Source organism: Phytophthora parasitica (genome assembly GCF_000247585.1).
Source record: "Phytophthora parasitica INRA-310 unplaced genomic scaffold supercont2.10, whole genome shotgun sequence".
Classification (NCBI taxonomy): domain Eukaryota; phylum Oomycota; class Peronosporomycetes; order Peronosporales; family Peronosporaceae; genus Phytophthora; species Phytophthora nicotianae.
Window position 1 is genome coordinate 476366 of NW_008648996.1, and position 27432 is coordinate 503797.

The following is a 27432-nucleotide window of genomic DNA, read 5'->3' on the forward strand; positions in this document are numbered from 1 at the left end:
GTCGTTACAATCCCGGGTAGGACTCTGGATATATAATCCAGAGAACATACATAGATAAATGGAATTCGTCGTGCAAGTTGCACGTGGAATATTATATGTTATTTGGTAGTGTAACTCGAATCGATACATTGACCAGTCATTAAGATACGATGTAGTGAAAGTGCTGCGCTGCAACTCCGTCGGAGATCCGAATCACCACTGAGCAGTTCTCCAATATCAAATGCGGTCCGATTGTTGATCCTACGCGCAATCGTCAGCGTCGTGCAACCTCGGAGCTCTTCTTCGATAATCTGCTGAATCTGGCGAATTGCAAGTGACGATCTTTCTCGAAGCAAGCTTTACCTATGCTGAGGCCAAGAATGCCCACTTGTTCAATTTATAGTAATTGTGACTATTCATAGTAGTTCGACTATTTATATTTATTTAGCAGCAAGCATTACCTGTGCTCAGGGAATAATGCCCACTTCGACAACGGCAATCGTCCAAACACTCAGCTATGCCGACTCCAGGGCGCTCGCAAGAGTTAAACTAGGATAAATCACAGCGTCCAGTAGAACAGTAGTGCAGATGAGGGGCCCCGTATTCTTCATAAAGCCAAGTCAGACAGATCGGAGTTGCTATAACAGTAGAAAATTTTGCGCCACCCGTTGCATCAGCCAATACTAACTACCAGAGGCACACGAAGGACTCCTGCCCCTTTGAAGTTGAAGTGTTTGTGCTCGCTGCGAAGAAGGAGCTGCTGCTTCAAGAATTCAAAAGCGACAATTAGTATCGATGGGTATTTAGCACAGAGGCCCAAGCTCCAAGTTAGGAAGATTGCCAGAACTCACTGGTCCATATGGCATACCCAACAGCCAAAGGGCTCTACTCTCACATCATCCGACACTGCTTCCTTCGCTCAAGCTCAGCATCGCGACGCTAAGCTTGGCGAAGAGCAGGTTGAAGAAGAGAGCGACTATGATGCGGTCAACATAAAGATTAGTGGGTCGAAAGAAATCCCACTGACGTTCACATGAGTTTCGCACAGTTACGCGTTGCCCAACTACAATATATTAGCGAGCGGAGTCTTTTCCTCCTTGTGTCTCCACAGGAGCCAGACGAAGATCTAGAAGAGCTTGACCACGCCAGTGGTTAGATTCAATTCAGATGGAGATGAGTCTGTATTGAAATACGGCCTCGGTTACACCTCTTGGTCCATATCCGCAGCGCTAAACCAGATTCACCACGTGTTCCCCACCCCGCAGGTATTGCTTCATCGCCACCTTAAACACGAGCTCTGGCTAATGAGGGACGACCGTTATCGTTGTAACAAGCTCTTGAGCCTGCCAATCATTTCCTCAATTGGGTTGAGATGTGGACAATACCGAGGGAGATAGAGCACTACAACTACGCACCTGTGTACACATGTTGTACATATGGATTACAGTGTTATCCATCACCACAAATGGATCTAGAGAGCGGCCACGGACTCAGGTGCTTGATCACTTGCCTGACGACGTTCGATAAAAAAATGCTTGCGACTGAAGGTATCTCGCGTAGCCTTTCACACCACGAAGCCGCGCTCATCACACGCCGTCAATATATTTTGACAACAAGGTTATCGGTGCTTTAAAGCCAGTTCAGCTTAACGCACCGCTAATAACTAAAGCTACTTAAACGAGGGGTTAATTTATTATAGTGACTAAAGTCTGGCCTGCCAACCACTATTTTGAATCATTCTAGCAGACGAGACAGAAGCGTGGAGAAGGCGCCTCGCTTGTTGCAGCGGTAAAACAAGCGATTGAAACAATTGAGAGTATGGATAATGATTCGGAGGGGAACAGTCGAGAAGCCTCTCAACGAATCACCTTTTTCATTCTCAGCCAACCGGCTTGTCGTCCACTCACCAAGTAACCCGTTCAGAATGAAGGGCCCATGTAATATTTGAGTCTTATGTTTATATTCATTCTTACAGCTAAAACGGATCAGGCTTTCGAAAGAGAAACCGAGTCAAATCTCGAATATCGAAAACAATAGAAGCAGAACATCAAAAAAGGTCGGCTTTCAACACAAACTGCAAATATTATCGCATTGATGGGCTGTCTAGCTTATTCTGCATATAATTGTTTAGAAATGGTGCTTGCAAACCATAGCAGCCCAAATGCTGAAAGCCAAAATGAAATCACCGATCTGAATTCTCGTCAGTAGCAGAGCGCTAGTTGGAGCGCGAGACTTGCGATGACAAATTCGGTCATTCTACGAGCAACCTCGGATATCACCTCGGTACGATAAAATTTATTGGTATGGACTAAGCTCCGTGTATGTTGTAAGCCCTCTTTTTACTTATAGGTGTCTCCTTGTGACAAATCCTACAGGTCATTCTTGATTTTGTGTACCTCTATCAAAAGGTAACGACAATGGAGCACATTCTTGTTTTTTTCAAGGCAAAAAATAAAAACTGGGAGCAGATAAAAATCTGACGTTATCGACGAAGATTTCGTAGAATGGCGAGCACTGGAGCATTGTTTTCCTCAGTTCTAGGTCTTTTTATGACAATTCCACTCTATATCATACTGGACAAAGTTGCTATGACGTCATCATTTGATTTGCGAATTGCACAGAGAGAGCGACAGTCGTTGTTCATGCCGATGCTAAAAAGGTAAATTGAATTTTTTAATTCCCTACATCTAGCATCTTATTGGTCGGCAGCTACAGCAAAACAGCCTTGAAAAAGAGCTGCCAATCTTTCACAGACTTCTGTGAGTCGGATAGCCCGGGCTCGCTGTCGTATTTTGATAAGAATTGGAAGACGTGTGTCAAAATGTGGGTGAGTTTTACCCGTGGTCGCTATTTCAGTGCCAGAAACACCACAACGAACCGTGTCGATGCAAACTGGAACTAATCAAAAATGCACCTGGGCTATCGATCAGGTTTAGGCAAGACAGTCGCGGGAATTTGTGTCATCAAGTTGCTGTCTTCCGTCAATTTACTTCGGATATGAGTCGATATGCGTCCCAACCACGCCCGTTGACGCTGTGCTTGTTTTTTTTCTTTACCGTGTTGCAAGTGTTCTCAGCGAATATGCATACCAGCGCGTGCGACTTGAAGTCCATCACGGGCGATAAGAAGAAGATGTCGACATGGCAGTTTAGTACTGGAATGGAAAATACATGTACATGTCCACTGGATCTCGTCACAGATGCATACATGGGACTTCGAATAAGCATTCCACTTCCGTTCTCTATTGGATTTTTTTTTAGCAGCGAGCCGGCTTCATAACCGTGTGCAAAAGATCCCACTCACAATTGGCAGAATTTCCTGAATCTGCTGTACTTCGGCGATGGGGTGTGAGTGTTGGTCCTGACCTATATGTTGCCATTTGTGATGAAGTAAAATGTAAATCTACTGGATTGGAAGTCGCTACTGTGAAACCTTACAGCGCAAAAAACTATACGGCATTGCCTTCGGACACCACACAACCAATTGGTGGCGAGGCTTTTTCTCGGATTCCAGCGGATCGCAAATGCAAACCAAGTCGGGTGGAGTTTTTAAAACTGGGACGCGATGAAAGAGAGAATGTGGTTGTTCTACCATCGGCAGAGAAGTACCAGTATGCTCTCACCACCCTGGAGCCTCTGCTGAATCAACTCTGGAACTTGTCGTCAGAATTTTTTTACGAGCAGCTAGCTCGTTGGGACCACTTACTTTCAAGTTCTAGCGCTATTGTCGATACAAGTGCTGGTCACGATGGGAATAGTGAAGGCCAATCTGAAACGATGAAACACAATGATTCTGAAAATTCATTTTACGACTTATTTAAGGTTGATTCAGTCGCCGACGATGCGATCGCAGATGTAGATGCCGATACACACCCGCGGTACGTATCACACGACGTGTTCATTGTTCCACAATCATCTCCCGCCTGCGTTGACCCTCCACAGACGAACCTTTACACAGACCTGTCATAGTCCACAAAATTACCGAGCGTGAAAGCATCCTCAAACAGCAAAAACATTGATGTTTTAAGGCTCCCCGCCATAAAACCAAGCAACACAACCCGAAAGACCAAGAAGCAAACGAGTCTCGTACCTGCAGATCGTACCACCGTTATAGTCTGGCCTGATATTTCAATATTGCTGTCAGATCTTCTTCGGTGGGAAAAGTCTCACCTGATATCCCCCTTGTTAAGGCAACACCGAATGAAGGAAATGATCGATCGATTTTTAATTGGACGTGAGCCATTATGTCGTCGAGAATCAGTTGATCAAGCTGGTTTCGGATACAATTTTGTGGTGCCCTTGGAACTAGTGAGGACTATGGAGCGAGTATTAATGGAATAAAACTGTCATGATCCACGCATTGAGAGTCTGCTGCAGCCACTAGATGAATCCAAGAGTACCGCCGAGATTGTGGTGAGCTACCGCAAGCAATTGAAAGAATTCAAAAGGAGAGTAACAAAATTGTTTTGTTTGGTCAAGTTACAACTTGGCTGTAGTAGATTTTCTAGTGCTGTCTCATTTCTTTTGCATTGATGTAGCCCAGCCGTATTTCGCCTCGCAAATTTTATGCGATCTCCCAAATGTGTTCTTCTTGGGAGAAAGAATTGAAATGGCTATTCATGTCTTGATGGCGTGGAGACGACTGTGAATATCGATCGAAAGGGAGGGGGTAAAAAGGGCTGCGCTGATGATATACTGCAGAAGTATAAAACTGCATCAAGCGAACAGCATTTGTACCACCGTCCGGGGCTTTTTCGCTTTGACTTCAACAAGGTAGTTGGGGGCCGTTGCGCGTGGCTGCTTCCTCTCCGATTGGTGCTTCTGATGAGCTTTCAGTGGATGTGCGATATGCGGTATGACTGTCGTGTATTTGATTCAAGTGCCGGGTTAAATTACTGGTCGTCGACCCCAACAATTCCTGGACGACGAACGGTAACTGGAGAAAAGATTTAGGAAGAGTTGTCGCGGATGAAGTATCTTGTGTATCCTTGCAATGTTGAGGGAATACATTGGACGTTGATTGTAGTCAAGATCGACTACTCCAATGGGATTACGGTTTATTAGTACGATCCCATAGGCAGCTATGAATTGGAGATGGAGCGTGAGTTTGATAATAGAATGCCCCCATTTGTCCAGCAATGGCACAACGAATGCTCAAGTCAGAGGGTAGAGTGGAACATAGATCTTCGTGCAAGTGAGGAACCGCTTTGCCCTCATCTTCCGGTAAGTAGAAAAAAGAAATTGAGATACCCAAAGCAACCCGAAGGAGCCAGTTGCGGTGTGATGTTACTTGGACAAGCATACGATATTCTGAATAAACTCTCAAGATTCAACACTTAGCGAAAAATAACGTCAGGATCATGCGCTTGCGTGTGCTGTGGATGCTAGTGTGCTATTCCAGTGAGAGACGACTACCTCCAGATCCACACAATAGTTGTAATGACGTACACGAACAGGTGGTCAAACATTTTAACTTTAAGTAATGTATTTTTTCCACTTTGAAGTTCATTGTTTTTACCAAATCAGTTGAACGACAAATTTCTAGTCGAAGAGTGTTTACACAGATTGATCATTATTATCTTGTATAGAGATTAAAAACAACATTATCGGTACATAACGGTGATATACGCATGTAGTCGATTATGACATTATCGGTGCCTGGCGGTGCTATAAGCTTGTCGTGTGTCGTCATTATCGGTGCTGTAACGCGAGTCGTGCTCAGTTGCTCCGCACACGGTCCTCAAACACCAGGTAGCGCTCTACGTGGGATCAAGCCTCTCTCAGGCAACAAATACAAGCCTATAATTGTAAAACTAGCCAAATGGACTTTTGATATTATAGTAACCCACCAAATCTGCAAAAGTATCCGATTAAAATAGTAATTTTGCAAGTGTCCAGCTAAAAATACAAAAATAACCAGTTCAAAACTTTGGGATTGGTCGTTCAATATGCACGACGATTTGCATAGAAACTGCTATATTTGAACGACGAATTCCTGAGAAGTATCTATTTGATTAATTAAAAACAGGAGATACATTACTCAGAAAGGTATCCCATAAGCTTTTAGCTTTCATTCTACATCGGATTTCAAATTACTCATAGCCAATAGGGCATGCCTTGCATAGGTGCTATCGTTCGTAGAATGATACATAATATGTTATACTCATTCAGTCTAGATACCCTAGCATGAAAAGTTTGAAGGGTTTTAGAAAAAAAAAACTGCAGGTATTTTATCTCTTGAGATGGCTCACATACTTGAACGTAAGATAAATAGCTACTTGCAGAACAGCCCAGATCACCAGGAGTCCCGCCATGAAGTTGTATTTGAGCTCCGGGTGGAAATCGTACGTGTGTGCAATATAGTCGGACACCGTCATCTGCTTGGTAGCATTGCCAGTGTCCACGAGGACAAGATCCTGGTTATTGCCAAACTGGACTCCCACAAGCGCTGCAAGGGAGTAACTTGAAGGGACCAGGTACTGAAACCACTTGTAACCTGGTTTCATGGCTGTTCTCGGCAATAAATACCCCGCGAACAAATTGCACAAGCAGGACAACGCACCAACCGCTACATTCGCCACTTTCTCGTTTGGCATTAGCGCAGACATCCACTGACCGATATACGTGCATGCCGATGTATAGAGGTAAAAGATGAAGAGGAAGAAGAAGAAATCCTCAGCATTGTCGTTCCAACCCACCAGCCAGTACTCGATTACCACGAATAAGCAAATCACCACGATCAAGTAGGGCACCTCTGCACACCACAGTGACAAACTGTAGGGTAGTGGGCCATAGTAGTTCGACATGCGCTCACGGTAGTAGACGGCCCGTTCAGCACACGTCACTTCTAATACCGTCATGAGGTTCATCACTCCGATGAAGTCCATGCTGTTGTAGATGAGACCGACGTGTGAGTTGATCTTCTTCACACTACCCACGGGTAGTTGGTAGAACGTCGTACCGAAGATGACAGCGTAGAGAGGGAATAGGAACATCCGCATGAAGTTGTATTGGGGGTTGCGCCAGTACGTGAGCTGCTGTTTCTTGGCCAACGCACTAAACTGGTTCCAGAATCCAGTCGCGATCGGAGAATAGTTCAGAGTAGAGTGTCTGGTAAACTCATTCGATACCTCGCACAACTTGAGTGTTCGTTCACGATTCGCTCTACCCAACTCGCTGTTCTTGTACTCCACCGAGTAATCCTTCATATCTCTGCCGATACCTGCGCCAATCACCTCCATCATGTACGTAGCTGGGTTATACTGCGGACGGATCCCCAGAGTACCCGGGATAGCAGCGAAATACTCTAGCATCTTGCTGGATTCTTCGCCCAAATCTCCAAAATACGCCGTGTATCCTCCTCTTTGCAGAAGCAATAGACCGTCAAACAGCTCAAAGATTGATATACTGGGCTGATGAATCGTACACAATATCGTGCGACCTGTACGAGCGATGGACTGGACGCCACGCATCACAATTAGAGCCGAGCGAGCGTCCAGACCACTGGTCGGTTCGTCCAGGAACAATATGCTTGGGTTCGCAACCACCTCCACGCCTATCGTTACGCGTTTCTTCTGTTCAACTGACAAGTTCCCGATCATTGCGCTTGCGATTGGATGCAGTTCCAGCAGCTCCAACGTCTCCTCAACCAGCTTCATACGTTGCTCTTTCGTAAACGTTGGTGGTAGTCGAAGGTTCGCTGAAAAGACCAACGCCTCATAGATGGATGCAGCTTCCGAGTGAATATCCATTTGCTCGCAGTACGCCGCGATGCGGCTGAAAGTGGCCGGATTCTTGGGCTCTCCGTTTACCATGATGTCCCCTACAATGCGTCCTCCAGTCTTACGTCCAGCGATCACATCCATCAGAGTCGTTTTGCCAGCACCAGAAGAACCCATGAGGGCTACCATTCGTCCAGGCTCGAAATGTGCAGTAACTCCGCATAAAAGCTGCTTCTCTTTACCTGAAGGTAAAGTTACGAAGTACTCGAGATCCTTCACACATAGATTCGAAGGTGTGAATGGCAACCCACTACTTTTCCCCTTCGTAGTTTCAACAGCTCCAGGTGTAGGTATCTCGACAAACACTTCATCAGTATCTATCGCAGAATGCTGCGGTGAAGTCTTAACGCTCACACCTGAAAACTTTTCGTGTCGGATAAAATGCAGTGCAATTCCATTCAGCGCAGTAAAAAGTAGATAATAGGCTAAAAGAATGCCAACACCAAACCAGATGTACTCCGTGCCTTGAGAGATTGAGAAACTATCCAGATACTTCTCGCTCTCAATATCAGTGTACCGATCGCTCGAAAACTCTGACAAAATGAGACTTCGCAAAGCCCATGCGATTGGATTAAACCAGTACATCCAGATCCAATAATCGGGAATCAAATCGGCTAAAATGATATTTCCCGAGAATAGTAAAAAGAAGCAAACCGAAAGACCAGCGAGCGCCTGCCCCACTGTGACACTGGGAGAAAAAGCACTTAACATCATCATGTACGCGCAAATAGCGTGCTGGAAGCAGGCCACAATCAGGTAGTACACGATGTATTTCTCGAACGACCGAGTCAATCCACTCATGAAGTAGAAAAATGTACCCAGAATGAACGACACCGACAAATTCACTGGGATCTGCACTAAAGCCTCCGCAATAGCATACGACGCAGTGCGGAAGAAGTTTCGAGGGCGCTGCTTGTAGAATACCTTTCGCAGTTGGAACGAAATGGTGATTTGCTGCCACGCCTGACGTTGGAAAAGTGCTAAGTTGAAAAAGCACATTCGCAGATACACCGTTCGCATCGCGTTAAAGTAGATCATACCGATCACAAGACCAATGACCAATGCCTCGACCAGTTTGCCATAGAGCAAAGGAGGGTCACGCAGCCAGATCAATCGTTGTCGGTTCAGCAATAGCAGTGTGCTTGGAATGAACGCCAATCCGAACTCCGACTTCCCTTTCTTTCGAGCGAGGGTTACGAGGCGTTTTGGCTTCTTGCTACTCACCGGTGATGACGGTTTGAGGCTCTTGCTTAGAGCTATTTGGGTCTTCTTGAAAAGCCCGGATTGAGTGAAAATGCTGTTGAAATCCTCGGCCGTGACGGCCAAATACTGTTTCGGCACGTTGTCGTTCGCGTATTGTTGGCCACGTCCGGACGTCACCTCAATGAGGAAATCAGCTGGATCGACACGAGGAGGACAAGTGAAGCCTCGTTCGTCGAAATAACCCAGGATTTCGGTCCTTGGTCCATGGTACACCATTTGGCCTTCACTAATCATCAAAATGTCGTCGAACTGCTCCACCACTTCGGGCGTTGGTTGTAAGAGTGCAACGATGACTGATCCGCCCAACGTCTTGCACCATGTACGCAACGCCTTGACGATATCGAACGTTGCAGCGCTGTCAAGACCCGTGGAAATTTCGTCACACAAGAAGAGACTTTGGCCTCCAACCAGCATTTCACCCACCGTCACACGTCTGCGTTCTCCGCCACTTACACCCCGCAGCAGAGCATTCCCAACCACAGTATCGGCGCAGTTCTCAAGACCCAGAATCTGTAGAAACAACTCCGTTCGCAGCTTCGCAATGTCACGCAATTCCTCGTGTTGGTCTTCTGGACGGCCGTTCATGCACATATCGGCGAACTTAAACGTCTCCCGTACTGTCAGTGTAGGAATGTGGTTATCTGTCTGATCCACTAGTCCGACTAGCTTGACAAGGTCCATTTCATCACCGCGTAGCCCCGCGTATCGGATATCACCTCCGATCTCGGTTTTCGAGTTATTTTGCAATTTACCAGCCAATGCCTTTAGAAACGTCGACTTGCCTGCACCTGGATTAGCTAGAAGTAGAGTCATGGACCCTGGTTTAATGACGCCTGTCATGGGGTGGAGGACGTTCTTTGTCATCGTAGCTTGTCGTTTCCATGGAGTGAAGATCTGTGCCAGATGTGTGCCAACTGTACTGTGACTACCGGTGCCTGCAGGTACTTGAACCGAAAAAGACAGATCTTGGAACCGAATTTCTGGAGTCGGTAGTTGTAGGTTGATCTTGCGCGACAAGTGGTGGTATTTCTTGTAGAACCGCTCGAGTCCGCCGTTTAACATGGTGTTGAGGTTTTCAGTATCGAGAGTGCTGTAGCGAGTCGTCATGGTATCAAGACGCTCACCGTGGCTGTAAGGGTCCTGGATGTTCCGAATGCTGAGAGACCGTAGCGAATCCAGCGCTCGAACGTCCTTAGCCGGAGGCTTGGAGTCGGGCTCAGGACGCAGATAACTCATCTCGGACCTGTGACCGGTGGCTGGTAGGAGAAGATGGTATTATTGCCACGTCTGTCTTCTTGTCAATCTGCAGGTTCAACACTGAGCTTGAGACTTGCCCAAAAACCACGATGATGCAACCACGCTATTCGAAGGCAACCTGTGCTTCAAACGGGCTCCGTATTTAGCGCAATCTCAACAACGGCAGCAAGTTCATCCATCATTTTCTTTATGCCCATTCGGTGCGTATACTTGAAAACCGATCGCTGCGCAATTGAACTATTAATATAGAGTTTTCAATCCCATTCTCCGACGGATTTTTGAGGAACACACATCCACGTTGTCTTACTCGTCTTGACTATTCTAGGAATTGAGGTGGCGCCTTGCGATTGACATGTATTCGCAAAGGTATTTTCGAGGTGGTCCATGGCACATATTCGATAATAACTGTGCAAAATGGTGCAGAGTACACGTCTAAAAGTTGAATTTTCTTGGTACAATGGATGACAGCGTTGGCTTTATATTCGCTTTTGCGAGTTCGTTGGTGTAATTCTGCATTACTTTTAGTATCGGCCACGACAGTCGAGCTCAAACAAATGCAGGGCCAATTTTGCATTGCTGAAGCTCGCAGAGTTGTTCATGATGTCGATTTTCAATACGTGATTTTTTTTTACCAGTATCGATGAAATTGCAAAAAAAAATGTTCTTGCAACTTCAAGCGAGTGTGTTGGTATTTGGTCCTTTGATACGCAAGATTGATCTCGACTTCCTAGTGACACGCAAGGGACCGATGTATTTGCAAATCAAGGCTTGCTCGCGACACTGCCAGGGCTTCCCAGAACCGGACAGCTCGCCGTTAAACCACGAAACTACGAATTGCACACAATGCATTACACTTGTAGCAACAGCATCACAACTTCATCTTATTTCTGCACAAAAACTCAGAACTGAAGCAACAACTGAAGTAGCAAACTTCAGCTTGTGTGTCTTCCGTTGACGCATGTAGAAGTCAAGCCGCACGGATGCCTGCGTGTCGGCAAATGACCAGCATCGCGGCTGTCGACGGACCCTCTCATTACACATGATCATTCAATAATATTACTAATAAAGATACTATCCTCCGTTCCATTTTGATATTTTTCTTACTTAAACACCTTTAACCAACGAATATAGTCTAAAACAAAACATTTGAAAGGATCAGCTGTACCAGCGTCAACTCTTGAAACGCCGTGGTTGTCGCATCTTTGCTGCCCTCCACGACCATCACTCTTTTTTTCATTGTTGAAGACCGGTCTCAGTTGTGGATTTGCCTATCAGCGCGCACCCGGAAGACCTGTGAACCCCCTCCATCATGTGGACGCTCCGCCGCTCTCTGCGTCACTCCACAGGCGTGGCGCTGCCCCACCGTCGCGCACTGACGGCCGCCGCCATCTCGCAGGGCAAAGTGCCCATCAACAACCTCTACGTGACGTCCACGGAGGTGACAAAAAAGACGGCGCCTGTACTCATCGGTCTGGCCCACGTTTTGGAGCAAAAGTTCGCCAAAGTGGGCTATTTCCGCCCCATTCAACCGAGTCCGGACTCGAGCATGGCCGACCACCACGTGGACGTCATGAAGCAGCAACTGGAGCTCTCCAAAGACGTGGAGGAGCTCTACGGCGTCACCAGCTCCCGCGCCATGGAAGCCATGCTCACGGGCAAGGGAGACGACGTCGTGGAGGAAATCCTCGAGCGATACGAGCAGTGTCGCAAAGGCCACGACTTCATGATCATCGAAGGCTCGCAGATCTCGAAACACGAGAGCGCCATGAGCTGGAAAATCAACGTGGATATTGCCAAAGCCATCGGCTCTCCAGTGCTCATGGTCACAGATTTCGGCGACACCTCGGCTGCAAACGACGCACTGATAGAGGAAATGGTCTCGCGTACAGTCATGGGCAGAGACCAAGCAGAAGACGCGGGACTCAACTACCTCGGCACTATTGCCAACCGCGTTCGTGCCTCAAATGTGGATTCTCTACGTGCCTCTCTGAAAAGAAAAATGGGTGACAAAGACATCCCGTTTTTGGGCTTCTTGCCAATGGATGAGATCATTGCGTCCAAGCGGTTGAACGAAGTGACACACCAACTTGGCGCCACGCAACTCTTTGGCCACTCGATAGCCAACGACGCAGTGGTGACCTCTGCCGTCGTGGCTGCCAGTGCACTGAAAGATCTGTTCGCTCATCTGAAAAAGTACAAGGATGGGGCTATGATCATCACGTCTGGAGATCGCTCGGACCTCATGCTGGGGCTCATGGTCTCTCGCTTGCCTGGGGTGTTGCCAAACATCTCGGCTATCGTCCTTACGAACGGCAACTACCCGCACAGCAACACACAGGAAATCCTCAAAGGTGTGCAAGCACTGGATAAAACCGCCCTCTCCCTTCCGATTTTCTCAACGCCTAACGACACATTCTCCACTGCCGATGGGTTTGCAAAGGTTTCGACGGATATTTTACCGTCCAGTAAACTGAAAATCGACCGCTCCAAACAATTATTCGACGAATTTGTCGAGAAGGAAATGCTGATCGGCGAACTGGACGAAGGAATGGTGGTCAACCGGTCTCCGAAACAGTTCCAGCACTTCTTGTTCAGCAAGTCCCGAGCTGTGCAACGCCATATTGTACTGACCGAAGGAGAGGACATCCGCGTGCTTCAAGCTGCTGATCAGATTCTGCGTCAGAATCTCTCCAAGATCACGATTCTTGGAGATCCGGACGAGATCCTTCTGAACGCTAAGATGGCCAATCTCGACTTGTCACGGGCGAATATCGTCAGTCCAGCGAACAGCGCGTTGCTTGACAAATACGTCGACTATTTCTACGCTAAGAGGAAGCATAAGGGCGTCACGAAAGAGCTGGCTCGCGACTACTGCAAGGACGAAACTTACTTCGGTACGCTCATGGTGGAGCTTGGGGATGCCGACGGTATGGTCTCCGGTGCTTGCCACACTACAGCCAACACTATCCGTCCTGCGTTGCAGCTCATCAAGACAGCACCCAACCGGCCTATTGTGTCCAGTATCTTCTTCATGTGTCTCGAGGACGGCGTGCGTATCTACGGCGACTGCGCTGTCAACACGGACCCGAGTGCTCAGGACTTGGCACAGATCGCGGTGACGAGTGCGGAGAGCGCAGAGGCGTTCGGTCTGATCCCGAAGGTGGCGCTGCTGTCGTATGCTACGGGCGACTCGAACTCGGGTCCGATCATCGACAAGGTGCGGGAGGCGACGAAGATCGCGCAGGAATTGCGTCCGGACCTGGATATCTACGGCCCGATCCAGTACGACGCGGCAGTGGACGAGTCGATCGCCAAGACGAAGCTGAAGGCGATTCCTAGTGGCGCGAAGGTTGGCGGCCAGGCGAATGTGTTGATCTTCCCGGACCTGAACACGGGCAACAACACGTACAAGGCGGTGCAGCAGAGCACTGGTTGCATTGCGATGGGTCCGATGTTGCAAGGTCTGCGCAAGCCTGTGAACGACTTGAGTCGTGGCGCAACAGTGAAGGATATCGTCACTACGGTGGCGATCACTGCTATCCAGGCGGACCAGGTGATCATGAAACGTGAGGCTGAGAATGCCACCAAGTAAAAAAAGTGAATTTCTCATGCTTGGCAAAATGTAAATCGAAACGTTTGACTAAAAAAAAAGTGAAATTATCAACAATATTTACTTTTCATGATACAATGAGATGAAGACACAAGTGGCCAGATTCCAGACATGAATGCTAGTGAATCTTTGCATGTCGTCAAGTCAGTGGTGGATAAATTCTGCGCATTGCGTTGACACGAACACGTTGCCAAGCGACTTGTGTCCGTGCCATTGGCTGCTGTCCCGCGCTGTGAGCGTGTCATTTAATAGCGGTGTGTCCTCGTGTTCACCAGGTTTTGGTGCTTGGTGAACCGCCGGCAACCACTTTTTTGCACATTTTCCAGCCGTCCATAGGAAAATGAAGTCAAACGAATTCATTTTGCAGGTTTTTCGCGATGGGCAAACCCCGCCGAAATCGGTTTTCGTGGCCATGCAGCGACGATGCCAAATCCATTCGTCACATGTGTCAGTTGCGGATTTGCCAGACCAAGACCACCAAGCCACTCGACCCCCATGTGGGCGCTGCGTAACACCTTCCGCCGCACGTCGGCAGCATTTGCCCCTCAGCGCCGTGCACTGACCGCTGCTGCCATCGCAGAGGGCAAAGTGCCCATTAACAACCTTTTCGTGACGTCCACTGAAGTGACAAAGAAAACGGCACCCGTTTTAATCGGACTGACCAACACTCTGGAGCAAAAATTCACCAAAGTGGGGTACTTCCGCCCCATCCAGCCGATTGTCGAGACCGACCACCACATCGACGTCATGAAGCAGCAGCTGGGGCTCACCAAGAGCGTGGACCAGCTGTACGGCGTGACGAGCGAGCGTGCCATCGAGTATTGGCTCAACGGCAAGGGGGACGACCTCGTGGAGGAGATTCTCGAGCGCTACGAGGCGTGTCGCGAAGGCCACGATTTCATGATAATCGAAGGTTCGCAAATTTCCAAACACGAAAGTGCCATGAGTTGGAAAATCAACGTGGATATTGCCAAAGCCATCGGTTCGCCCGTATTGACAATTTCCGATTTCAGCGAGTCAGCCAACACGAATGGCGAGCTACTGGAAGAAATTCTATCCCGTACTGCCCTTAATAAGGACCAAGTGGAGGGCGCCGGCCTCAATTTCATCGGCAACATTGCCAACCGCGTTAACACCAAGGACCCCAAGGCTCTCCGCGACGCAATTCGCTCCAAGCTGCGCGAAAAGGACCTGCCGTTCCTCGGTTTCTTGCCCAGGGACGACTTTATCGCGTCCAAGCGTCTCAATGAGGTGACGCACCAACTCGGAGCGAAGCAACTCTTTGGCACCAAGGCAATTCCCAACAATGTCGTGGTCACATCGGCCGTGGTGGCAACTAGTGCGCTGAAAGATTTGTTTGCACACTTGAAGAACTACAAGGACGGCGCTCTAGTCATCACCTCGGCGGACCGGTCGGACGTTATGCTGGGTCTTATGGCCTCTCGTCTGCCCGGTATCCTGCCTAACGTGTCGGCTATTGTGCTGACCAATGGCAGCTACCCGCACAGCAACACACAGGAGATTCTCCAAGGCGTGGAGGCTCTGGACAAGACAGGCCTCTCAATTCCGATCTTCTCGGTGCCGGAGGACACTTTCACTACTGCGGATAAATTTTCAAAGGTGTCGACGGATATTTTACCCACCAGTTCCTTGAAAATCGACCGATCCAAGCAACTTTTTGACGAATTTGTGGGCAAAGAGAGCATCATTGGCGAACTGGACGAAGGAATGGTGGTCAACCGATCGCCCAAGCAGTTCCAGCACTTTTTGTTCAGCAAGTCTCGTGCGGTTCAGCGCCATATTGTACTGACCGAAGGAGAGGACATCCGAGTGCTTCAGGCTGCTGATCAGGTGCTGCGTCAGAAGCTGTCCAAGGTCACGATTCTGGGCAATCCGGACGACATTGAACGCCACGCCAAGTCCTTGAACCTCGATCTTTCGCGTGCCAATATTGTACGCACAGCAGACAGCGATCTGCTCGAGAGATATGTGGACCAGTACTTTGAGAAGCGTAAACACAAGGGCGTGACTCGAGAGTCCGCACGCGATGCTGTGCTGGAGGAGACGTGCTTCGGTACTATGATGGTTGAGATGGGAGATGCCGACGGTATGGTCTCCGGTGCTTGCCACACTACAGCCAACACTATCCGTCCTGCGTTGCAGCTCATCAAGACAGCACCCAACCGGCCTATTGTGTCCAGTATCTTCTTCATGTGTCTCGAGGACGGCGTGCGTATCTACGGCGACTGCGCTGTCAACACGGACCCGAGTGCTCAGGACTTGGCACAGATCGCGGTGACGAGTGCGGAGAGCGCAGAGGCGTTCGGTCTGATCCCGAAGGTGGCGCTGCTGTCGTATGCTACGGGCGACTCGAACTCGGGTCCGATCATCGACAAGGTGCGGGAGGCGACGAAGATCGCGCAGGAATTGCGTCCGGACCTGGATATCTACGGCCCGATCCAGTACGACGCGGCAGTGGACGAGTCGATCGCCAAGACGAAGCTGAAGGCGATTCCTAGTGGCGCGAAGGTTGGCGGCCAGGCGAATGTGTTGATCTTCCCGGACCTGAACACGGGCAACAACACGTACAAGGCGGTGCAGCAGAGCACTGGTTGCATTGCGATGGGTCCGATGTTGCAAGGTCTGCGCAAGCCTGTGAACGACTTGAGTCGTGGCGCAACAGTGAAGGATATCGTCACTACGGTGGCGATCACTGCTATCCAGGCGGACCAGGTGATTTTGAAGCGCGAGGCTGAGACTGAGGCTGCGGCCTAGTTGGCAACGACGTCGGATGTACCCGATGCACGCATTAACTAGCTCGACACGTTGAAAAGCTACGGCGACAATAGATTCAAAGAGACGCTGGTCAACGCACGGTGTGCTCGCAACTTTGTGCATAATGGAAGTAACTTAACTGCTTTGATTGTTGTTTGAATTTACTAGTAGTAATCCAGCATCTGCACTGGAAAGTTTAATACTTTATTTTAGAAGAGCTTGACAAAAAAAATCTTTTTTTATAAAAGCATTTTTTTTAACGTTGATAGTGAATGGGTTGTTAACACGAGATGCCTGCGTTACTGGAGCGGCGTTGGAGCTTCCTTGCATCTTGGTGCGCAGCATTGAAGGGGAAGCTCCGCTACGGCTGCGTGGCCATCAAGGGGGGACTCTGGGACACCCAGAGGAGCACTCTCCACATCACCCTCCGCCGAGAAGACACCGAGGGAGATGTAACATTCAACTTTCAGCGAAAGTTGAGGAAAACTCGCGAAGCATTAGCTCTACTGGCAGCTGTGGAGCATGCGGACTACACGGCTTGGAGACATTTACTGACTGTTCAACGTGGAATTGACGTGGGGAAAGAAGGCGAAGAGAAGTTCGAGGATAGAATTCCAGTAAGATTTCTGTTATGTGTTGACTTAAAAGAAGAAGACTCTATTGAGTACGACTTGGTGAAATTTTGTGGTGTCGATCAGCGTAATTCCAGTCAAGAATTTTATCAAACTTTGGCAAAAATCACAGCTCTGGATAAAAACATTCATCCTGATCGAAGAGGAATTGACATCGAGATTCCCGTACAAGTTTTCTTTTCTACAGATCGAATCAAACCAATGGAAGTGTCAGCATCAGAGCTTATGGCTTATGGGGAGGCTGTGAGAATAATAAGAGACGAGTGGAGACAATATGAGGAAGGAGCAGAAAATCTTCCGATAGCGCGTGGATCGCTACGATGCACTTTCGTACTGGAACCACTGGCTGTAGATTTTCTTGGTATGATGATGCACTCGGAAATGATTAAAACAGTGGAGATTTTGCTTCAGAATAATATTTGGTTCTCACAACTAAAGCGTTTGCGACTGGAATTACATCAGGATTTGTGGGACAACGAGCTGGAATCGAAAAAGGCATTCGGTCAGCTTTTCACTGGACTATTCGACAGTACTCGACGCACCAATCTGTACAGTTCTAAACCAGATTCTTTCCAGCTTGACCAACTCCAGTTGTTCTCTATATCTACCATGGCAGCTTCAGATTTCGTGGCACTTGCGTCGGCTCTGACTGTAAATCAAACGGTCAGGAAACTAGAAATCCAGTTGTCTCTCCAAGGTCATGCACAGCTTACCACTCGCTATTGGTGGACATGTCTAGCGTACGGTCTTTTCTCGAAGCGATCGCGTGGTTTTTCATCGTTGGAGTCCGTCGACATCAAAATTCATGGGATTGCTACAACAGACATGAATGGATTCAATGACATCGTGACATCCGAACATCCTGAAGAAGAATTGCTTGGCTTTCCACATGGAGCGATAGAAGAGCGAGTTGCGACGTTGAAGGGCGGGTCTTCGATGCGATGGCAGTTTAACTATCGTGGAGAACCAAATCTAGACTCTGATTTACTGTCAATTCCGTCTCCAGTATCTTTTGTTCGCACATTTAGTGACGATGGTGTGAGTGAATGGGTTAACGTGGTGATTCCTGGATATGGCCACTGCCAAGTCCAGCGTGAGAATTTAGAGTTTTATGAACCTAGTTCGGTTAACTCCGGTCCACGTCTTTCTACACTTAACCTTGAGATTATTGAACCCAGGAGTATGGACGGGTTACCACTGTTGTTAGCTGCAATTGGGGCGTCACTTAAAGTGCTGACACTTAAAGTACGAGTCTTGGAGCTGGATGTTAACAGCATACTTCGAAGCTGTCCAAACCTGGTAGAACTGTCACTGAGTACGGATATGATGGATATACAGCTCGTTCTGGACCAATCTCACGAGATTCAGCAGTCTCTGTCTGAATTTAGTTTGGATTTGAACGACATTACATCGCTCTCAAGGAGCCTAAGTGACGGGAGTAACTCACTGTCCAAGTGTGTTCGTCGGTTGCGTGTTCGTCCAGCGAATTGCTGGTTGGTTAGACCAGCGAATCTCAGTACATGTGAGGCTGATGTGAATACTTGTCTCGATATGTTGGCAAAGAACCAATCACTGTCGTACTTTGAAGTCATAGTTCCCGGTGAACTCAAGCAATACATGGGGAGTTTTAGACAATTCCATCTCCAGCCAACTCTCCACACGCTGAATCTTCCGTTGGAATCAAAACTTGCATTCATCAGTGCAGTGTACGCTCCCATGATTACAGCTCAAGCCGTAAATATTGCTGCACGAGAGAGATCGTCGTTGCATGAGCTGAGCCAGGATATGCTCTGCAAAATATTTGCCTGCGCAATATCCCCCATTTCTCGCCAAGTCTTTTTTCAATCCCAGCACGTGTTTTTCGGCTGAATATAATAACACGGGTATTTAGAAAATCGTTCTTGTATGCAAGATGAAAACTGAAGCCCCCATCTTCGAAGTGTGATAGTCCCAAACGATTAATATATTTGCAGTTTTGGGGTGCACTATCGATATGATATATGTTCATAAGTATATATATTTTTATTGAGGTTTTAAGCTTCTAGTAACCATTCAGTTTTTATTCTCTCTCTCCATGGAGACAAAGAACCCGAAAAAAAATAGAATGGTTACTTCCAGATCCTTCCTTAGATCTGAATATTCAGAGCGTTACGTCCTTGTGAAGTACATGTAGCGCTCCTTTGACAAAATGAACTTGAGTGTAATCAGTCGTCGTATGATGCACTTGGTTTTAGTAACTAACCCTAACTCTAGCGGCGGCACCTTTAAGCTTGCTGATTAAGGACGGTCTTGCTTTTATAATAGTAGCTGGTCTTGTCATGTCTTGCATTAGAAAGAGAAGATCATCGTAGTAGGTAAATGTCTTGTAGTAGTAGTCCCGTATCTTGATTTAGTAGGGAAGTATCTTGTCATAGTACTAAAATAACTTGTGGTAGGGGGGGAAAATATCATGCATATTTCTTAGTGCACTTTGTTACTTGGAAGTATAACATTTTTGTCAAGGAAGCAGCTTCTGCCCAAAATGCATTCACATGTCAAAACGTGCTGCGAAAGTTGCTTCCCTTTTTTTTAAACTACAGTTTTATCGCTCCTATTCGCTAAAAGTAACATTTGATTGGCTAAAAATGTGTTACATGATGGAAAGAAGTTGCAATTTGCAACTTGCAATACAAGCTATAGTATAGACATGACGTGCTGGTACGATTATGGTACGGCACGTACGAGTAGCAACCATAATCTGATTATTGCCGTATTACAAGTATTGTCATGCAACAGATTGAGCTCAAAATCTACCACCTCCGCTTTACCATTCCGCAACTTGCTCCGTGCATCCTACCTACCCTTCCAAGTACAAATCCGACTAGTTCACATGCGTTACATTCTCGTGATGACAGTGTCCGGTGCACTTGCGATCAGCAGCACTGTTTCGGCAATCGCTATGGGGTTTCAAGCATATCAACAGGCCCAAGACAGTCTCCACGATAGCGCTGAGAAGATAGGCAAACCTGGCGGTCTTTTAAGAGGTCTTACGGCGGCTTACAAGCTCGACACGGCCGACGGCGAAGAGAGAGTGTTTGGTTTGGAGAAAATGAAGGAGGCATTGGCTAACAGAGATAAGGTCCAGCTGGCGAAGAAGTTGGTAGCTGACCGTGCACCTATGAATCGCATTCTCGGCGAAAATATTGAACCGAAGCAACTGTACAAAGCGTTGGGTTTTAGAAAAATGTTGGGAATCAAGTACGAACAATTCAAGGCGCTGAAAGACGCAGATCGAACCAGAGTCAGCCAAATAATTAATGCAAACGAACAACTGATGTCGAAGGCCACAATGCTGAGACAGTACGAACACGTGTGGACCCAGAACTTGCGTGGAGCCACAAGTTAGCGTTTGATCAAAAGCACATTAGCTTTTATACGTAGTAGATGACTAACGAAAACCTCCTAACGCGACTTTTTTTCTTTACAACGGGCAAAAAGTAAAAAGGTATGGGTGTTTTATACTATGCACGCAACATTTTGATTTCCGATCTCATTTCGATCTCAAACGTGTACCTGGTATCCGAAAAAGATATGACCTGGGGCCTTCCTTGCGTTTTCTTCCAACTGCTTTTGTTGATATCAGAGAGAAGACGGGTTGTGTAGCTCATTCAAGGGGCTGCAATTTTCAAACTAAAATAATAATACCACGACCTTAGTCGACGAAACACACAGAGATCTCGGAGATCCCTCTCGATTTCGCTGATCTGCTGCATGACATCGCGGCTTCTCAAAGACCGCTTTGTGCGTCTCGACTAGATTTTGAATTGTCACTCTTCCGTTGTTCCCAACAGTGGCGAATCACTACTACTATAATCACCAGCGGCGATTGTAGTAGAAATTGGTGGATTTGGAACTGAGTGTATTGCTGTTGATTAAATTGAGCCCACTGCTTGAGATCTAAAGCTAATGATTGACGGGCAAGCACTGACGCTTATCAGCCAGCTAAAATCCTCTTGTCTACAATGAATAAAAAGTCACAAAAATATTGCCCGCCCGCTACCAATTATGGACATCTGGAATGCCCATTCCATCAATAATACTCGCAGTCGTTTCGAGAATTTCTGTTGGTCGCATCAAAAGTCCGAGGCGCCTCGTAGCAACTACAACCTTCGACATGCAATTGCTTCTGCTGCTATTCTTCTTGGGCACAATTGCCAACGATTCAGCGTTTGGATTTAGCTGCGATGGAGGCTGCAGTGGCCATGGCGCATGTCAGCGTTCAACTGGTCGCTGCACTTGCTTTCCAGGTTATGGCGGGGCTACGTGTGCTTCGAGACTTTGTCCAACGGGAGCTGCCTGGGTAGATCGAGCATGGGCAGTCGACAAGGCCCACCAACCTGCTGAATGTTCCGCTATGGGTCGTTGTGATCGATCCACTGGTACTTGCACTTGTGAGTCAGGATTCGAAGGAGTGGCTTGCGAGCGTTTATCGTGCCCCAATCTGTGCTCGGGCAATGGCCGGTGCATCAGTATGCGCGATGCTGCAACCATACAAGACGACCGGAACTTCTTTGTGAGCACAACTTACTCTTTGTGGGACGCTGACAAGATCATGGGATGTCAGTGCGATCCCGGCTTCACTGGCTTTGATTGTTCCCAACGAGAATGTCCCAAAGGTGACAACCCCTTAACTACCGGACAAGTTGATGCTATTCAAGATATTACTTGTACATGCAATAGTTGCAGTGGCACCTTCGCTCTATCATTCCGAGGTCGAGTGACTGCAAATCTCGCGTCAACGGCCACGTCGAGTGACTTGAAAACGGTGCTGGAAGCTCTTGATAATATCTACGGAGTTAGCGTTGTAGCTGGTACGCCGCTGTGTTCAATTGGTGGAACTACCACATCGATTACGTTCACGAATAATCCAGGAGATCTGCCGAAGCTGCAAGTGATAAATAACCTCTCGAATGGTGCCACAGTTACTGTACTAACCAGTCAAACTGGTACCCGTGAGAACGCGTATTGCTCGAATCGTGGCAATTGCGACTTCGCCACTGGAGTGTGTAAATGTATTGCCGGGTTTACTAGTGGCAATGGTGCAATGCCTCCGTCCGCAGGGAGAAGAGGAGACTGTGGTTACCAGTCTGGAACAGCAATCTGTCCATCTACTAACCTTGGTGTATGCGATACTAAGGGCACTTGCTCCGCTGCAACATCGTACGAATGCATCTGCTATACCGGATATACCAGTCATGATTGTTCCATACGCGAGTGCCCTAAAGGAGCTGCATGGTTTGATGGCGCTACAGCTCCAGATACGGCACATGCTATGACAGAATGCTCAGGAAGAGGCTCGTGTAACACGGCCACAGGTGTCTGCACGTGTCTAGCACCTTTTACTGGTGCAGCCTGCGACTTTATCCGTTGTCCGACTGGTACATCGCTAGTTTATGGAGTTACTTGTAGTGGTCGAGGCACATGTAAGAGTATCCAACAACTTACCTCCGAGGCAACAGATCTACAGGGAAATCCTCTAGGACTTACGTATGGTGCAACTCCCAATACACCGGCGACGTGGGATGCTACGAAGATTCAAGGCTGTGACTGCGAGACGAATGATTACTTCGGACCATATGAGAACGCCTTCGGAGACTTTACTGGAGCTCACGATTGCTCTGCGCGGATGTGTCCAAGGGGAGCGGATCCATTTGAAGTCGGAAAAGTGAATGAAAAGCAGACGTTAACATGTACAGCTGACGGTGGTGAGTTCACGCTCACTTTTCGAGGAGAGACGACGCCTGTGATTCCGTTTAACGCTGGAACTGCACAAGTCCGATCCACACTCCAGACGCTTGAGAGTGTGCGCACTGCTACGATTACTTTTGACTCAGGGTCCGTTGTCTGCTCTGCTTCCGGCGTCAGTACGTACTTCAGTATTTCCTAGTTGTGAATTGTGTACGATTGATCTCAATTGATGTTTCTTGGATGTAGCAACAACTGTCGAGTTTACATTTATGCAAGGTGATCTGTCGCCGCTGAGTGTTGATGCTTCAGCGCTTACACTTGCAGGAAATCCAGGTACGATGCCAGTGGCGGAGCTTGTGAAGGGAACCAAGGCGAATATCGAGTGTTCAGCGCGTGGTGTCTGTGGTATGTCATCATTTTTTCATGATTACAAAATTAAAGTAATGCTGATTGATACTTTTTGTTTTAGACCGATCGACTGGCATTTGTGATTGCTTCCCGTACTTCCTGAGCTCCGACGGCGCTGGTGGCCTTGGTCGTCGAGGAGATTGCAGCTATATATCTCCGTACCCCAGCGTCACGCTCTCGTAAAAAAAAAAAACCCTCCGTAATTCAACAGCAATTCACTTGTTAAACCTCGCATCCTCGATCGGATCTTGGGATCTCCACGCTACCACAAGGCCTTCATCAAGTGCTGCTAGCCTTGAGACCTGCTCAATTGTCAGCGTGATATTCACAACCTCAAGATTCGCTTGTTGGCGCTCTGGATTCGCTGACTTTGGCAACGTGATGTAGCCATTTGCCACCAGCACCTGTGCTGGGGTAGCTCCCACTTCATGGGCGACTGAAAGAACTGTTGGGTCCACCAACTTGCGAGTTCTGGCTAAAGGGGAATAGGCTTGCAATAGGATATTATGTTCCTTGCAAAATTCCACCAACGACGGACGGATGTAGCTCCAACTGGTTCACTGCGGGTTTTACTCTAGCAGCTTTCAGAAGTTTTTCCAGATGAGCTTGACCAAAATTCGACACGCCAATGTTCTTGAGAACTCCTTTGTGTTGCAAATCCTCAAGAGCTCGTCACGAGTGTGCAGCAGATACAAGTCGAAGTACGTCAAGCCCAGTAGTTCGTTACTGGCTATAGTGGCAGCAAATGCTTTCTTGTACCCCCAATTGTCAGTGAAGAGTTTACTCGTGATAAAACTCTCCCGACGGGGTACACCCGAGTCACGGACAGCACGACCCACGTCAGCTTCGTTCTGATAGAACTGGGCAGTGTCGATGTGGCGGTAGCCAAGCTTGAGCGCCAATAGCACTGCGTTGTAGGCCTCAGCACCAGGCTCTGCCTTGTATACACCCGTCCGATGGCGGGGATTTCAGCGCCACTGGGTAAAGTCTTGGTAGGCACGGTGACACTCATAAGTGCGAAGCTTGAGAGCTTGCTGGAGAGTTGGCAAATGTCTTCAAAAGGAAGACAACTTGGCACGGTGCGTAATCCGCCTGACTGGCAAACTTCGTTGACGTCCTCCAGAATGAATGTACGAGATGGCAAAGCAAATGGCATCAGCAAAACTGAGAATGCAAAAACTGCTTTCCAAAACTGAAATTTGAACCTGCAAAATCACCATAGAAACGTCATAAAATAAAATGTGACTGCCGTTGATACTATCCATGTTGCCATCGAAAAAACCTTCACCGAGCTGCTGGCTGGTATCTACAGCACCAATTCGAATTCCATAGGTAGTTCCAGCGTTCCTGCTGCTACAACTTGATCTGCAGTTATTACTGGCTTGCTCCCTGCTTTAACCTCCGTCGTCGGATGCTGTCGATGCTGCTCTTCTTGCTTCGTTCTCTCCATTTCCTTCTTAGTAGCCAACACTTGCAATTGCGACTCCCGCTGCTTCTTTTCCTTTGCAAGTCGGGCCTGTTTGTCCAGCTCTTCTTGAATAAATTTCTGTACATCAGCGTTTCGCTGAGCGACGATTTCTGGCGGAGGCTCGTTCAGTCGCTCCAGTTCTCGTCGCCTCTGCAACTCCTGCTCCCTCATCTGCTGTCTCCATTCCTTAAGTCTTTGGTCCTCTATCTGCTTCAACTGTTGGATCCTCAGCCGTCGACGTTGCTCCGCCTTTTGGTCTCTTATCTTTTGCTTCTTCCTTTTCTCCTCTTCTTTCTGTTGCTCTCGTTTGAGCTTTTGTTGTTGCCTCTCGAGCTCAATTTGCTGTCTTTTTAGTGCAATTTGAGCCTCACGCTCTTGTTTCTGCGCTGCTTGCCGCTCGAGTTGCCGTTGCTCTTCCAGTTGCCTCGCTCGCGCTTGCTGCTCGGCGACAACGCGCCTCTTCTGCTGGCGAGAGGATCTCCTCGTGGGCTCGACTTTGCCAGCGGGTTTGGTCACTTGAGGACGCGGCGAGCAGTGAGCCATGGCAGGAAGGTTCAGTGACGCTAGCATCCGCTTGTTTTCTTCCATGCGCTGGAGACGCTTGGCCTCATACTCGCTCAGCGCTTCGTCATCCTGCATAATGCTTGAGACGTCGTATCAAAAATGGATGGCTACATTTTTGTCACAAAAAAAAAAAGAAGTTGGAAACACACAAATTTTACACTAAAGAAAGCACTTTTGTTGTGATGAAATCTATTTTGTTCATATTTTTAGTTAGCAGGTTGTGAGGAGGGTACGAAGGTTCCCCCAGTTCAGCGCGTTGATGTCGAGTAGCTGGAATGAGAACTCCAGCGGGTTGGATCGGTAGCCAAGATAACCGAGCCGTCCGCAATAGATATATGGGCCCTACGAAAAAGGAAGTTAGTACAAAAAATTACGATGAAACTATACCAAACTTTACCTTAGGATACTGGACGAACAGCAACAGAGGTTCTGGCTTCAGATCGGTTGGACTCGGGGTGTCATAATAGTTGTCGTCAAAGCGGAGTTGTTCTTCACCCTTTTGTACTCGACGCAGTCGTTCCAAAATCGGCGGCGTGATATCTTGGCAGCGAGCCCATCGGAAAATTACGTGCTTTCGGCCACGTACTATTACTTCTTGAAACAAATAGCGGTAAAATATCCCACTCGTGGCATTCATGAAAAAAGTCATTGCGTTTTGCCACACGTGAAGGCCACCATCACTGCGAAACGCTGGATTATATCCACCAGGACACAGAGCCTGCATCACGGAATTCTTGCCTGGAGGCAAGAATTGCTTTCCCAACGAAAATCCGTGGAAAAGGTTTGCGTCCACTTTCAACAGTGGCGTCGGCTTCACTTTACCCTGTTTGGTTGCGTTCGAGATGCGTATAAACGGCAAATTTACTTGCTGCACAGGGTACAGCTCTCTGCTAATTGCTTCCGTCTTTTTTCTCTCCTTTTCACGTTTCAACCTGCGAGTTTCCTCCTCATGTCGCTCGACCTCTTCACGTTTAATTTCCATTTGAGTTGTCCATATCTCCTCTTCCAGTTTGATTTTCGCTGTTATTTTTTCTTCGCGCTCCCTCTGTTTTTCCTCTCGCTTTAGTTGCTTGGCGTACTGTCGCGACAATCGATCTTCCTCCCTCATCAGCTCCAGTTCCTCGAATCTCTGCTGTTTCTCAACTTCCTTGAGGAAAAGTCTCCCCATTAACTCTTTCGCTCGCTGCTTCTCCTTCAGCTCCCGTTTTATCCGTTTTCGCTCCATTTTTGCTACGTTCTCCTTCTCTCTCAGTGCTTTCCTTTCTTCTCGCCTCTTCAACGACGCTTTTCGTCTCTCCGCTTGAGCCTGTAGCTTCCTCCTCAATCTCCAGTCAAGAATCCTCGGCTGCTGCTCGAACTGCTGTACTGGATCTAAAGTTACACATTGATTCGGTTGATCCTTCTCATGTTTGTGCTCATGCTTCTCGTTTTGCGACGTCTCGAGCTCTTTTTGCAGCTTTTTCTCGAGTTTCTTCTGCTTTTTGAGCTCTTTCATCTTCTGCTTCTCGAGTTTTTTAAATCGTTTCCGTTCTTGCTTGTCAGACTTGATGCGATCTCGTTTTTCCTGCTTAAATTGATGTTCTTCTTGTTTCCAACGCTGTCTCTCGCGCTTCCGCAACTTCTGTTGACGCAAAGACTTTCGCGTTGGTTCCTCTGGCTTCTCTTCGACATCTCGTTTCCGCTTCTTGTTCTTCGAAGTTGGAAGTAAAGGCGCTGCCAACGTGGGGAGATTGAGCGCCTGAAGCTTCCTGCGGTTCTCCTCAATGCGGCGCAAGCGCTTGGCCTCATACTCGCTCACCTCGGCCGAGTTCATCACAAAAATGACTGGCAGAGTGAAAAGTGTCACATAAACTGGGTATTATTTTGGTTTGATGCAAAAATTGTGTTCCTAAAAAAAACTGAGATCGATTTTTTTTTTTACTGGAAATGCTAATAAATTTAACTGTTATTTCACAATTATTACTAAACA

General features: G+C 47.7%; 8 protein-coding genes across 8 annotated transcripts; 4 read left to right on the plus strand and 4 right to left on the minus strand.

Moving 5' to 3' along the window:
- Positions 1-875: 875 nt before the first annotated feature.
- PPTG_21941 (hypothetical protein) lies at positions 876-1415 on the minus strand (the record flags this gene model as incomplete). The annotated part of the gene is made up of 3 exons (XM_008901109.1): positions 876-955; positions 1238-1280; positions 1395-1415. The coding sequence occupies 3 exons, from the start codon at positions 1413-1415 to the stop codon at positions 876-878; spliced, it is 144 nt and encodes a 47-aa protein (XP_008899357.1).
- Positions 1416-6208: 4793 nt separating this feature from the next.
- PPTG_06725 (hypothetical protein) lies at positions 6209-10258 on the minus strand (the record flags this gene model as incomplete). Its single annotated transcript, XM_008900767.1, has 1 exon — positions 6209-10258. One exon carries the CDS (start codon positions 10256-10258, stop codon positions 6209-6211), a length of 4050 nt encoding a protein of 1349 aa, XP_008899015.1.
- A 1261-nt stretch (positions 10259-11519) lies between these two features.
- On the plus strand, positions 11520-16896 carry PPTG_21942 (phosphate acetyltransferase). The gene is made up of 2 exons (XM_008901110.1): positions 11520-13439; positions 16230-16896. Exons 1-2 carry the CDS (start codon positions 11589-11591, stop codon positions 16662-16664), a joined length of 2286 nt encoding a protein of 761 aa, XP_008899358.1. The 5' UTR covers positions 11520-11588; the 3' UTR covers positions 16665-16896.
- Positions 16889-19290, plus strand: PPTG_06728 (hypothetical protein). Its single transcript, XM_008900768.1, has one exon. The coding sequence runs from the start codon at positions 16955-16957 to the stop codon at positions 19163-19165; it is 2211 nt and encodes a 736-aa protein (XP_008899016.1). The 5' UTR covers positions 16889-16954; the 3' UTR covers positions 19166-19290.
- Positions 19291-19964: 674 nt separating this feature from the next.
- PPTG_06729 (hypothetical protein) lies at positions 19965-20817 on the plus strand. The gene has a single exon (XM_008900769.1). The coding sequence runs from the start codon at positions 19983-19985 to the stop codon at positions 20679-20681; it is 699 nt and encodes a 232-aa protein (XP_008899017.1). The 5' UTR covers positions 19965-19982; the 3' UTR covers positions 20682-20817.
- Positions 20818-21449: 632 nt separating this feature from the next.
- On the plus strand, positions 21450-23664 carry PPTG_06730 (hypothetical protein; the record flags this gene model as incomplete). Its single annotated transcript, XM_008900770.1, has 3 exons — positions 21450-23199; positions 23270-23428; positions 23493-23664. The coding sequence occupies 3 exons, from the start codon at positions 21450-21452 to the stop codon at positions 23612-23614; spliced, it is 2031 nt and encodes a 676-aa protein (XP_008899018.1). The 3' UTR covers positions 23615-23664.
- PPTG_06731 (hypothetical protein) lies at positions 23370-25620 on the minus strand. Its single transcript, XM_008900771.1, has one exon. The coding sequence runs from the start codon at positions 25536-25538 to the stop codon at positions 24738-24740; it is 801 nt and encodes a 266-aa protein (XP_008899019.1). The 5' UTR covers positions 25539-25620; the 3' UTR covers positions 23370-24737.
- An 18-nt stretch (positions 25621-25638) lies between these two features.
- Positions 25639-27315, minus strand: PPTG_06732 (hypothetical protein). The gene is made up of 2 exons (XM_008900772.1): positions 25861-27315; positions 25639-25805 (listed from the first exon to the last, which is right to left on the minus strand). Exons 1-2 carry the CDS (start codon positions 27274-27276, stop codon positions 25674-25676), a joined length of 1548 nt encoding a protein of 515 aa, XP_008899020.1. The 5' UTR covers positions 27277-27315; the 3' UTR covers positions 25639-25673.
- Positions 27316-27432: the final 117 nt, after the last annotated feature.